The sequence below is a fragment of the Molothrus aeneus genome, chromosome 10 (genome assembly GCF_037042795.1).
Source record: "Molothrus aeneus isolate 106 chromosome 10, BPBGC_Maene_1.0, whole genome shotgun sequence".
Classification (NCBI taxonomy): Eukaryota; Metazoa; Chordata; class Aves; order Passeriformes; family Icteridae; genus Molothrus; species Molothrus aeneus.
The window spans coordinates 11,266,352-11,278,765 of NC_089655.1; the positions used below are offsets into that span (position 1 = coordinate 11,266,352).

Sequence of the window (12,414 nt, forward strand, 5' to 3'; positions counted from 1 at the left end):
GTGCCTGACTTGGACTGAAAACAGTATTTTGCCATCCTGCTATGCCAAATAGGAAACTTTACTTGATGCCAAATAGACCTCTTCATTTTGCAGTCAATATTTTGCTGATTCTTTACACTGCTATTCCTACCAATTTCATGATTTTTCAAGGAGCACTGTAGGCTGAACACTAATCTTCTAAGACATATTAATGTATTAGATCTTAATGTAACGGGGATGTCTATCATTATTTAGTTAGCAGAGAACTAAAATGGCAAAGAATGCCATTTTATTGCTTTAAAATATAAAAGACAATGAAAAGGCAATGATACTTTTGCTAGTATACTGTTTTCAGAAGTACCAACACCCCTATGCCCCTACATAAGAACTGAACGTTCCTGTACTCATGCTAACTCACCTGTGTTTGAAGAGAACTACATTCAACGTATTTCTGATCCTACAGGCGTCACAGTAAATTATACAAAGAAATGAGAAAAGCCTTTATAAATGCATTTCTGCAAAAATGAACTCAGAATCAACTTTATTTATAGATCACACCCTTTTTTTTGCTAAAAATGCATAGTCATTACATATACAGTAGTCAGCATCCAAAAGTGTACAAAGAGTAAATTTTCAAACCCTCCCAACAGAACCACACAAAATTCACACTTTTTGTTCATTGCATGCATAGCCCCTTAAACATGATACCTCCTACTAAAGCGTGCTTGAACCTCTAGCAGACAGAATTGACTTGCTATAAACTGTTTCTCTGAACTATTAACCCCCAGCTACAACCACAAATCCTAAGGCATTCCCATGAAGTAGCAAAGCCCTACTTCAGAATCCTCCATGTTCTGAGTACGGCGCAGGAAGCAATTGCCCTGAAAGCAGAAGTCTGCTGGTGGTGTTCCCTTCCAGGCAACTTTAAGCAAAAGCCTGCTTCCTTTGTCTTGGTCAATAATTTATTATTGAATTCAGTGGAATGAAGCAGCATCTGTCTAAGCAAGATGTGAAAATTATTTAACTTAATTCCACACCCAGCTCCAAGACACTAAGTGTCTTGAATGGAGGTCAGTGTCTTGCAGTGCATGTGACACTACCATCTTACATCTCATCTGACAGAGTAAAGTCTCAGCTGTATCTTGAGTGTTGGTGATACAGCCCTGACTCAGAGGTGTCTAACAGAAGCTAGGAACATACTTGGATATTGGGAGAATTTCTAAAGGTACAGGCCTTGATTAACAAACCACTCAAACCCTTTGATGTAGTCTTTTTTTTTTCCCCTCAGCTACTGCTCCCAGTTAGAAAAACTCTTAAAAACATGGTCCTCTTCTCAGTGGTGCTTTTTGTATCAGCCCTTCCAGTTGATGGGCAGAGTGGGTTACTAGAATGATTATTCAGGACTTCTTGACAGAGTACATATATGTGGTCAAAAGATCCGAGTTCAGATTTCACTCAACCATAAGATTAACTCCATGTAGTTGGTTTTGTAGAACAGGAGGGAAAAAGAGAAAGTTGTTTGATCAATATAATTTTATATTCTCAAATGATTACGTATTTTTTCTTAAAAGCTTCATTTACTTCAGGTCTTTTTACTCTGGTAAGAAGTTTGACGTAGTTCAAAATTCCCAATGGCAACAGAGACATAATAATAATCTTACAGACACTGATGGGAAATCCTGCTCCATTGTTTCATAGTAACTGGATTACAATCCATGGCTAAATGAACAAGGAGGCCTCATGGGTGTTACAATGCTCTTCAGTACAAGTTACCAGTGAGAATTTCTGAAGAAAAGCATATGTAAGTCATGTATGTTTTCTCTTTACTCCTGACCCTTAAGCATTTAGTCAGCCTGTTCAATACTGCCTGGGTCTTGATTGCCCCCCACTTGAGCCAGTGGAAATTTTTGGAGCCATCAGCTCCAAAAGACACAGGATGTGAACATCCTAGGAGTATGGCAATGACAGGGGTTTGTCCCAAGAGTTCACAATCTGGAAACGTTCATGCTCCTCTCCCTGTGAGATGAGGGGAAAATATAACATTCTCTCTGCTGAAGATTTCTTCTTAGCACCTGGGAGGGTCTTTGCATTTTTAAGTGCTTTACAAACATTTGCTAGTCTTCAGAGCAACCCTGCGAGGTAGGTAAGGTATATTCTCCCCATCTTACAGATGTGGGAACTGAGACACAAAGGGTCAAATTCAACCCTGGTACAATTCCAGTGTTTCACATGAATTAAAATTCATTCAAAATGAACACAGTTTAAACAACTTGCCCTAGATTACAGAACAGATAGTGGCAAAGCAAGGATAAGAACCCAGGAGTGCCTGACTCCTCAGCTTGTTACTGGCCACTTGGTCATTTTTAAGCTCACAGGCAATGAAAAATCAGTTTAATCTGGGCAATTACTACAGGTATGACTTGCTTCTGTAAGGCATGTGGATGGTAATCAACTGAGTTTAGTGCAATAATGCTCTATGAATGTGCTGCCTCAGAGTTTACTTAAACATGAAGTAAAACTTCCATACTGTCATTTCCTGCAGGTGCACTGTTGACAAAAACCTGACAAAGTAGCTGGATTCAGCAAATAAATAATAGGCATAACACTTGGACAACTAAGCAGAATTATCATTTTAGCAAAAAAACTGAACATACTTCTACTTTTAACTGCTACATTTCTACAAGCACAGCATGCAGATGAAACCTTTCCCTTTGTTTCCAGATATAGATTCCAGTCTTGCTAATGAAGCTGCTCATAGCTTCACAGATACCCTGGATAGTGACATTCAAATGAACACACTGCAGAAAAAATACTGTATCACCACAGAAAACAGGGTAGTGATTACAGAGGAGGTTTATCGATCTTCCAGGAAGATGAGCTGGAAGCTCACAGGCTACTCAGAAGTGCCCAGAAGCCAGGCTTACTGAATATATGCCAGTGTAGATTGCAGTTCTAGGCACATGCTGAATGCAAGGGAGGGTGTCTGTGCCACCAACACTCTTGGAAGTGGCCCCAGCAACAGTCACTTCACATCAGCACAGGTGTGTCAGTCTGAAAGTCAGTGCTGGCCAAACACAGAAAGACACCCAGGCATTTACAGGCCACCTCCCTGTGCTCCAGTCCTCACCTTGTGCTCCCATCCCTATACAGATTCTACTCCAAAAGGCCTGAAAAGCCTTTTTGGTTTAAACATGAGCTGTGGAATCCACAGTGTAGACCTTATGGCAGGTTATAAAAACATTATGACACATACTTCTGCAAACAAGTTAGTTTTCTAGGATTTCCTTATGCACCTAGTCTGCAGGTTAGACCTCCAAGCTCTGGACATGCTTACACGTGTTCTTCAGTCATGTGCTTTCACACCAGAAAGTTATCCTGCACCCTTACAAGTCACACAAATGCTGACTCACTTCTATATGAGCAAATTCAAGCACTATAATTATAGATATCTTGTTCCAATTTGAATCTTTTTATCTCAGATTTGTTTTGTCCATCGGACAGCAAATGGAATATTATCTGCATGCATGTCCTTCACTGAATAGACACAGACACTCAGGTAACATTCCCTAGATATTCTCCACACTTACTGTACCTTTTTAATTTGTAGTCACATTTTTTTAAACAAAAAACAGACAAACAAAAATCCATGAATTAGAACTCTTAAATTCTAATCACATCTCCCTGTAGCCATTCACTCAGGATTCAGCAGCCTGCTTACAGTGGCTCAGACAGCAGTGCTTGCAACCAGCTTTTACAAATAATTCCATGAGGTGCTCAGGCCCATACACGTGCCTAAACAATTTGCCAACAGAAACTTCTGAATGAAGCAATATTCTTAATATCAGAGCCAGGTACCCAATCTTCAGTGTGACTGGGGCTCACAGGCAACTCATGTAACAGCAGTAAGATTCCAGTAAAATTGCAGTTGGTTGCAATCCAAACTTTATACTGTTATCTGTCGTTGAGATATATATAGATGACCCTGTGTGGCCTAACTCCAAATATCAAATGTATTTTTACAAGTTAGCAACAGCCATTTTTGACATTGCCTCTTGAGATGTCCTCTACATTGTGACTGACAAGCACAAATATAATTCATTATACAGTATGCTTTAATAGCCTGGTCTTTTACATTTGGCTTTTACTGTTTGTTTCTGAGCTGCCTTCTAATGCTGAGGTTTGCTGTCCTAAGATTTATTTCTTAGCTTTTAATTGCTGGTTGGATGTGCTAGTGGCATCTCCTAGGCAAACCCTTTCTACATAATTAGTTTGGATGAGTCATTGGGCTCTAACTACTATGCCTCTATTATTTTAACTTGAATACAGCCCATCTCAAAGATTTTTGGCCTCTTTTTGCAGTTGTGGAAATTCATAGCATGACATGGTTGCAGGTCTTGATCCACTGTCTTTCTGCTGTGAGTTTTCAGGGTTTTCACAATATTAAAGCACATTTCAAGGAATAACAATGTTGTGAACCAGCCTTCTCTCCCAGTGGTGCAGATAATCTTCTGCTTTGTTGGCAGCTGAAGAAAGCAATGCTACATTTATGACAAAACTTAGTGAAAATAGGTAAAATTTAAAATACTTCATGTAGTTTCCATTTTCTTTTCATGCAGGTTGGTAAATGAAAACTGAACACAGCCACTCACACAGGGCTATGCAGTTTTTTATGGCCCAACAGCAATAACTCAAGAGGCCACAGTTTGGGAACTGCTACTCCAGATAATTCTAGTCAGTCTCCTTAAAATACATCTGACCCTTCCAGAAATGACATACCAGCAGAACTGTGGCTGGCAAAGAGTATATATTTTTGTTAGGCCATTTTCATAGTTCACTAAGAATCTAAAATATTCAAACCATTATACTTAAAATGGGTTGAGATAAAAGCTAAATTGAATGAGTGTAATTTTCTTTTAGCTTATGCACTTCAATTGAGAAATTTTCATAAAGCTGTTCCATTGGTAGAGGGCATATCAGTTATTGGGTCTGTGATGATCCTGACCCATGTTAAGGATTTGACTTCAAAACCCCTGGCTACAGTCCTTCCTATATTCCCATTTTAAACAAAGGGGACTTTGTCTTACAGAAGATGAGAACTGGACTCAAAACGTTGTCTTGGGATTCAGATGCCATGCCCATGAAAATGGGAAAGACCCCAGCAGAAATACACTTCTACAATAGGAGCTGAGTAAAACAGCTATTACACTATTATGCAGTCTGACACAAGGGTTTGCTAAGGAAGTACCACCCTTCTTTAGACAATGGGTTACACAAGCAGTTTCTCACCTGAACTTCGCTTGGTAAGCCCCTTGTGTAACATTATTGCACTTGTTCTGTCAGACGAAAGCAAAGTGCATCTGCTTAAAATCTGCACATGGTTTACAAAAATGTATCTAGAGTAAATTCTATCTATACTTAAGCTCTTTGTCCTGTGACAAGGATAGTACATGGGTTGCTCTGAAAAGATACTGCTTTGGAAAACACCTCCTAATTCTTGTCTTTGAACTCCCCTAAAGCTTCAGAAAGAGGACTTCAATACATCCAGCTGCAGCCACAACTAATCAGAATAGGAAAAAGTGGGGAATGACAAAAAAGTGCCAGTATCCAGTACTTGTAGAGCCAGATTTTAGGTGCTGAACTCGGATTCAGCAGTATCGTATTCTGCAACTAATTTTAGGATGGTAAATATGACAGTGCTCTAATTAAAGAGCAGCAGAAACTAGTTCCATGTAGTTTTTTTAAAAGATCCAGAATGAGATCTCATGCATCAGTTACTCTCTTTACATCCACAGAACTCCCACCGAGCTTGGCAGGGGTTGATAGAAAGTCTGGCATCTGACTTTGACTCTAGAGGACTGGTTTGGGGGTGATTTACCCAGGAAGATAAAGGGGCCCCTTAGCAACTCCCTCAGCACAACAGATGTTCCTGACACGCTGGGGGAAGAGCCATTCCATTATGCAGGGTCCTTGTTCTTCCTCTGCCCCCGTTCCAAACCAGTTTGACCCCTTTCTGGTTCGATTATTTTACATATCCTTTTATTTTATTTTAGTATCTGAGTGGCTACACCAACCACTAACTGTCTGTCTAATTAAAGTCTCTCCATTAACTGGTAATTCTGTAATAATTCACAGCTGTTTTTCCTCTTGCTCTTAAATCTATTGTTCTCTGGCTGAAAAGGCTGTAAGACCTTAGAAACTATAGATAGCTATTGATTTGTTTGCATTTAAAATCCAGTATGTGGCTGCAAAGGCCTGTTACAATATCAGAGAGGAAGATAAATGTCAGTGCATAATCTGCTAGGAAATTTCACATAGGAGTTGATTAAAAGTCTATGAGAAATCATTGCACAAATGTCTTCAGGTGTATACATATATATACACATATATGTAGCTAATAAATATATAGCTAGATATATAAATATATATGTATATACAGAGCTAGTTTAGACCTAATTGTTATGAAATTAGTAAGTGGCATTCACCATTCATGCATTCTTCCTAGTAGCAGAGCTAAATTATTTCAGCTTATACTCTAAGCAGCAACATACCAGTAAGCATTTGCTTGCTTCCCCTGGTAACCTAGTAGCTTAAAGAGCACGAGCAGTTCTGCCATGGTCATTTTCTCCAGCAAACCTCCATGAAAGGGACCTGGCTCTTCCACAGGTGTGTTTCCCCCAGGTGTCACAGCTTCTTCAGGACATGGCGGGTCTGGTCTGAGGGTCACCAGTCTGAAGGTCATCGGCGCAAGGACCTCCAGGCCAAGGGTCACTGGCATGGCGGTCGCTGTCCCGAGGGTCGCCGGGCTGGTCAGTCCTGCTTGCACAGGTCTGCAACGTTGAGGAACCTCCTGACGACCACAGCAAGGCAGACGGTCAGGAGCAGCATATAGCCCACGGTGCCTAGGTAGGTGGGGGCAGCCAGGGGTGCCTTGAGAAACTCAGCCAGCCCGTCCTCCACGTAGTGCACCTGGTCGTAGATGCTGAGGAAGGTGAAGATGTGGAAAAGCTGATGGCTATGCCCCACGATGTCGAAGAGCCCCGGCTGGATCCGCTCGGGGATTTTGCTGACGTTGAAGAAGGCGGCCACCAGCAGCCAGAAGTAGCGGCGGTAGAAGTAGACGAAGAGCGTGGGGTTGCGCGCGCGGAGGTCGAAGAAGAGGCTCTCCAGCATGATGGGGCAGGCCATGCTGAGCGGCATGGCGAACACGAAGGTGCGCACGGCGAACGGGTAGGCGCAGCACGCGGCGCGGCTGCGGCAGCAGGCGGCCGTGCAGCCCACGGCCAGCGCCAGCGCCACGGGCAGCACGAGCACGCGGTAGGCCGCGATGGGGAGGCTGCAGTCCAGCTGCCAGCCCAGCCGCTGCTGCACGTAGCGGCTCATGGCGCCGGCGTCCAGCAGGCTCAGCCCCGGCAGCAGGTAGTAGGAGTAGGCCACGGTGCTGGCGAAGCCGTAGTAGCTGATGGAGGCGTAGTCCAGGTAGAAGAAGGTGGCGCGGAGGCGCGGGGAGAGGCAGCTGAAGAGGTGGGCCGTGCAGCTCATGGCGAAGGTGAGCAGCACCCCCGAGGCGTAGCACCAGAGGGGCAGCAGGGCCGGGTGGTGGAAGGGCACGTCCCCGGCGCCCCGCAGCAGAAGCAGCCGCCCGAAGCGGCTGAGGAAGAGCAGTAGTGGGATGAAGTGGGTCCAGAAGTTGAGGGTCTCGTTGGTGGGCTGCAGCACCGAGGCCAGGCACTCCTGTGCCGAGCAGTGCAGCCGCCGGTAGCCCGAAAGGATGAAGCACTCCACGAAGTCCTCGGGCACCTCGTCCCACCGCAGCAGGGCGGCAGGGCGAGGCGGCGGCGGCGCCGCCTCCTTCTTGTCCCCATCGCCCGCCGGCATGCTGCCGCTGCCCCGGCCGGCCCCGGGCCCGCCGCCTCGCCGCCGACCGGGCGAGGCAAAGCCGCTGCGCCCGCAGCCGCCGGCGGAGGATCCGCGGTAGCTCTGCGCCTCTCCGCCCCCGCCGCCGCCCCCGGCAGCATCACTCATTGCAGCAAGGGCAGTGGCAGCACCGCCGCGGCTCCTCCCGCCCCGCCGCCCGGCATCGCGGTAACTGGAGACCGGCGGCGCATCCAGCGCTCCCGAGGAGCGGGAAGAGACGCCCCCGCCGCCCCGGGTAGGGTTTCCCGGGGTGGGAGGCGCTGGACACCCGAGCCGCCGTTAATGATTGATGCGGCCGCAGCGGGGGGGCGGGTCCGTGAGCGCCCTCGCAGCGAGGCGTGTGGCCGGAGCGGACCCGCGGCGCCCCTTCCCGGGGGCAGGGTCACTGGCACCGGCACTGCCCGGTGCGGGGCCTGCCCGCGGGGCTGTTCTGCTGTAAAAGGCACAAAGGGGGCACCGGGGCGCCCGCCCAGCCCCGAGCGCGGCTGCGCCCGCGCGTGCGGCAGGAGCCGGGCGGGAGCCCCGGGAAAAGGGAGATGGACCCGCGGGGCTGGGGGATCCCCGGCGGCGCGACAGAGCGGGGAGGTACCCCCAGACAGGGGACGGGTGGCAGCTGGGTAGCGGTCTGTCCTGTGTGCTTCGGTAAGGCCGCTGAGACCTGATTTCTTTGGTGACATTATCTCATGCAGTGAATGCAAACGTTATTCTAGGCTAAACCTTCCCGGCCGGGCTGCATGGGGTGAGCGTCACTGACACACACGGCACCCACCTTATCTGCGCGCTCCGAGCGGGGCGGCTGGGAGGGACACTCGGGAACGGCTGGCAGGAGCTGCTCCGTGTTGATCCTTAGACAAATCCTACACTTATTGTCGCGGTTATGCAAGCAGCACTATTACATAATCGGAATATAAAAATACGGGGGAAAGCGCTGTACGGGTGTTACTGTTCCTTAAGGCATCTGAAGGAAATAGAAGGTTAATGCACCTGCACCACTAATGCAGGTACAGGTAGGAGTCAGACTAAGGGATTGCTCTCTGCTGCTTCAACGTTTGTTTTCAGATATTCTTAAACATCCAGTAGCTCTCGGTTGCCAAAAGTACATTTTACATGGTGATATTCAGATACATGTGTGGTCACATGGTATAAACTGAGGTCAAGTGTAATTAGAATGCTTTGTCCAAAGATTTTCATTAAAATCTTCTATTTGGTAGTGAATCACGACAATGTGAAAAATCTTCTGAACAAGGGGGCAATCAGAAATAAGTTTTTTAAGTTAGCAGAAAGAAAGTCTTAAAAGTGTGTTGCTGAAAGTGATTTTCAATGCATTTTTCATTAAAAAGTAGGGCAGACTGGTGACACTGTTTATAATCTTTATAAAAATTACACAGGAGACCTGCTAAGAAAATAAGCTTAACTGAACAGTGCTGAGAAGCCAACATGAGAAGCAAAATATTAAACAAAAGACATTTTTCAGACAGCAGGCCTAATATGCTCTGATATCCGTGTGGTTTAGAGGGGGTGCATGCTGGAGTGCAGGGACACAGCGAGCACACACTCCTCAGCGAGTGACTGACAGGGCTCTGCCTGCAGGGAGCCTCAGGAGTGAGCAGGGCCCTACTCCTCGTGGGCTCTGCAGTGTGGGATTTTGGGAGAGGAAAGGCTTTTGGGGATTACTGGAAACTGCTCAGCCTCTGGTAGAGGTCAGGCTTCTCATGCTGCTCTTCACTAGAGAGGCCACAGAGAAGAGGGGCAGGCCAGATGCTGGACTGGCTGCTGCATCCCTGCAGAGGCAGGTGGTGGGGAGGGGGCTGTTTGCTAAAGAACACCCACCCCTGCCTGCTCCCAGCCCACCACACATGCAGGCACTCCCAGGAGGGCTGTGGTGATCCTGTCTCGGTCCCATTTGGCAGTGAGACTGCCTTTTGTGGCAGTCAATGCCACTGCATGCCCTATGGTAGAGGGCCAGAGTGACCATGATCTTCCATCTCCCTCATCAAGGTTAGATAAGAAGGGGTGGTTGACTGAGAGCAATCAGGTTTCAGACCTGCACTAAAGAGGCTGTTGGAAAGCCACCAGCAGCTGTTGCAACAGATGGTGTCTAGAGAACAACAGCATCCACTGCTGATTGGGAACTGCTGGCCTTGCAGCAGCAGCAGGGCTCGTTTGACACGTTCTGAGTTTCCTGCAGCCTCCCCACGTTCAGGGATGTGGGAGGCTTTCAGGCCTCGTGCCTTGGGCAGCTCTGGGCTGTGGCCTGGCTGCCTGGGAGACACCCAGGGTTTATGGCCCACTGGGGCAGCCCAGGCTGGGAGGAGAAGGCGGGGTTTGCTTGTGATTCAACACCAACAGTCCTGGTGGACACTGGACTCTCTGGGTGTTGGTGGAGGTACACACTAATGCTTAGCAGCCACGTTTATGGAACTCATTGCTAATGATCTAAGTCTTGCTTATTTCCAAGGCAGACTCCTCACAGGGAGAATGATCTCTGAGGACAGCCTGGGCTTTCATAAAGACTACTGCATACATATTACATTGAGTTGAGTATTCTCCTCCCAAGCCAGCTGTGGGATAGTGTGCAGGAAACCTTACAATTTGAAGCACTTACAACCTCAAAATAGCCTCTTATTCATATGTAGTCCATCAAGGTTAGTATTACATGACTATTATGTGGTAAGCCAGGGAGAATCAGGACATCTGGAGGTCACAGAGAGGAGTCCACGTAATGTAGTGCATGAAGAGCCTCTCCATTTCTCTAACCAGAGTTTATATTTAGAAGGGCATGGTCAGCATATACCATGGTTAATCCTACCATGTGTAGAATTTTCTGCAGGCTTTATCTCCAAATAACCTTTTAGAAGACTCTTAAAACACTGATGAAGGTACTGCCTAATGAGGTAAGTAATGGAAGCTAATGTTAATCAGTGCTGGATGAAGACTCCAAGGAAAAGATGTGCTAAAATACCAAATGTGAGTTTGTTTCTACATTATACTTTTGTTTTATTCAATGTTGAAGTCATTTCTGAGGTGCTATTTTGTCTGAAATATCAAAAGCCCTAAAAAATATTCTAAATTACTTCAACCCTACCCAGTGAAATTATGCCTTTTGGTTAGACAATTAAAAAATAAAAGCTAAATGCATGTTTTGCACTCAAACATACTCAGCACACTAGGGAAGAAGTTGTACTTAGCCCTCCTACTATACATAGCTTTTTTGAATAAATAAACTAATTTAAAAAAAAACCTAAAAAGATAGAAAGTCCTAATGTGAATATGCAGTGATGGTGTTTGGAAGACTTAAGATGCTTTTGAAGATAAACCTTTAGCCTCACCCAATTCAACTCATGCTGGCAAATATCAGTCTTAGTAGCACTTGCTTGACTTAATCCTCTACCATACAATTCCACCTGTATAATACCTTTTTTCTTTTTAGATCTTCACTTTTAAGACAGATTTTGATGATTTCTTTCTCAGTAAGAAGTTTTATCTGAGTAAAAACATTTACCTTCTTTGTTTCCTCTGGATTTTTCTTCTGCACTGAAACCTTTTTAGTAACTCCTGTGACATCTTCCATGGAACCCCACTAAACCAGAAGAGGTAGAGAATTTGGCTCTATTTAAAAAGAGTAGCTATTAAAGAAAGGGAGGCTTTGGCCTCATCTAACTTTGCTGTACCTCATGGTTGCAGTTTCTCTGGGAGAACATCTGAAGAGATACATGGACATACAAAAATGGTCCTTTTGTTCTGTGTTGTTTTTTTTATCCTTTCTTGAATGTGTATCGATCTTTTGCAAATAATGGTTTGATGGGTAACTTTTTACTGCAGTAATTGCAATACTTTGTAATAATTGAGTAGACACTGTGCTTTGATCTAATACTGAAGTGATTAACTTGCCTTTAGAGATTCTACTCCACTGTCTTTGTAAGACTGGATAAACAGGAAACCTTGCGTCACTTTCTCCTTCTTGACTAACTAACTAGGGTCAATTATACTCTATAAAGCTAATACCTTGATAGATAAAGAAAAATGGGAGTGATACCTATATTTTAAAGCCTCAGCTGGAGGAGAGAAAAAGTAGATGTTGTGAAAGGGAATAGCAGTAACCAACACCATCATAGTTGCACAGCAATGTTCATTTTAATGTCTCAGTGATCAGGAGCTTCTAATTTTCTGCCCTCTTTACCTTGAAGCTGAATATCTTCAGGTTTGTATCCTTTATGCTTTAAAAACCAGCAATGAAACCCATCTGAAAAAACACCAAACACAGCAAACTGGGCAAAATACTTCACATTTTAAGAAAATTTCTCTGAAAGTTTGGTTGTTATCTTTTTAGAGTTCTGGTTTTGAAAGTTTAGAGGTAAAACTTGCCTTTTTCTTGACACCAGGAAATCTGAGCATAAGTATTGCTGTGAAATTAGTTTCACTGTGATGAAGAGTAATCTATTGGGTGGGTGCATATTTCATGTTTTCCATGGTCAAAATCCACCACTGTCCCAGATTCCAGGGGCTCGTGGTAAGAGCAAA

General features: G+C 45.2%; 1 protein-coding gene across 1 annotated transcript; it reads right to left on the reverse strand.

Annotated features, from left to right (window-relative positions):
- Positions 1–503: 503 nt before the first annotated feature.
- PAQR9 (progestin and adipoQ receptor family member 9) lies at positions 504–8,001 on the reverse strand. Its single transcript, XM_066556276.1, has one exon. The coding sequence runs from the start codon at positions 7,999–8,001 to the stop codon at positions 6,787–6,789; it is 1,215 nt and encodes a 404-aa protein (XP_066412373.1). The 3' UTR covers positions 504–6,786.
- Between the last annotated feature and the right edge of the window lie 4,413 nt (positions 8,002–12,414).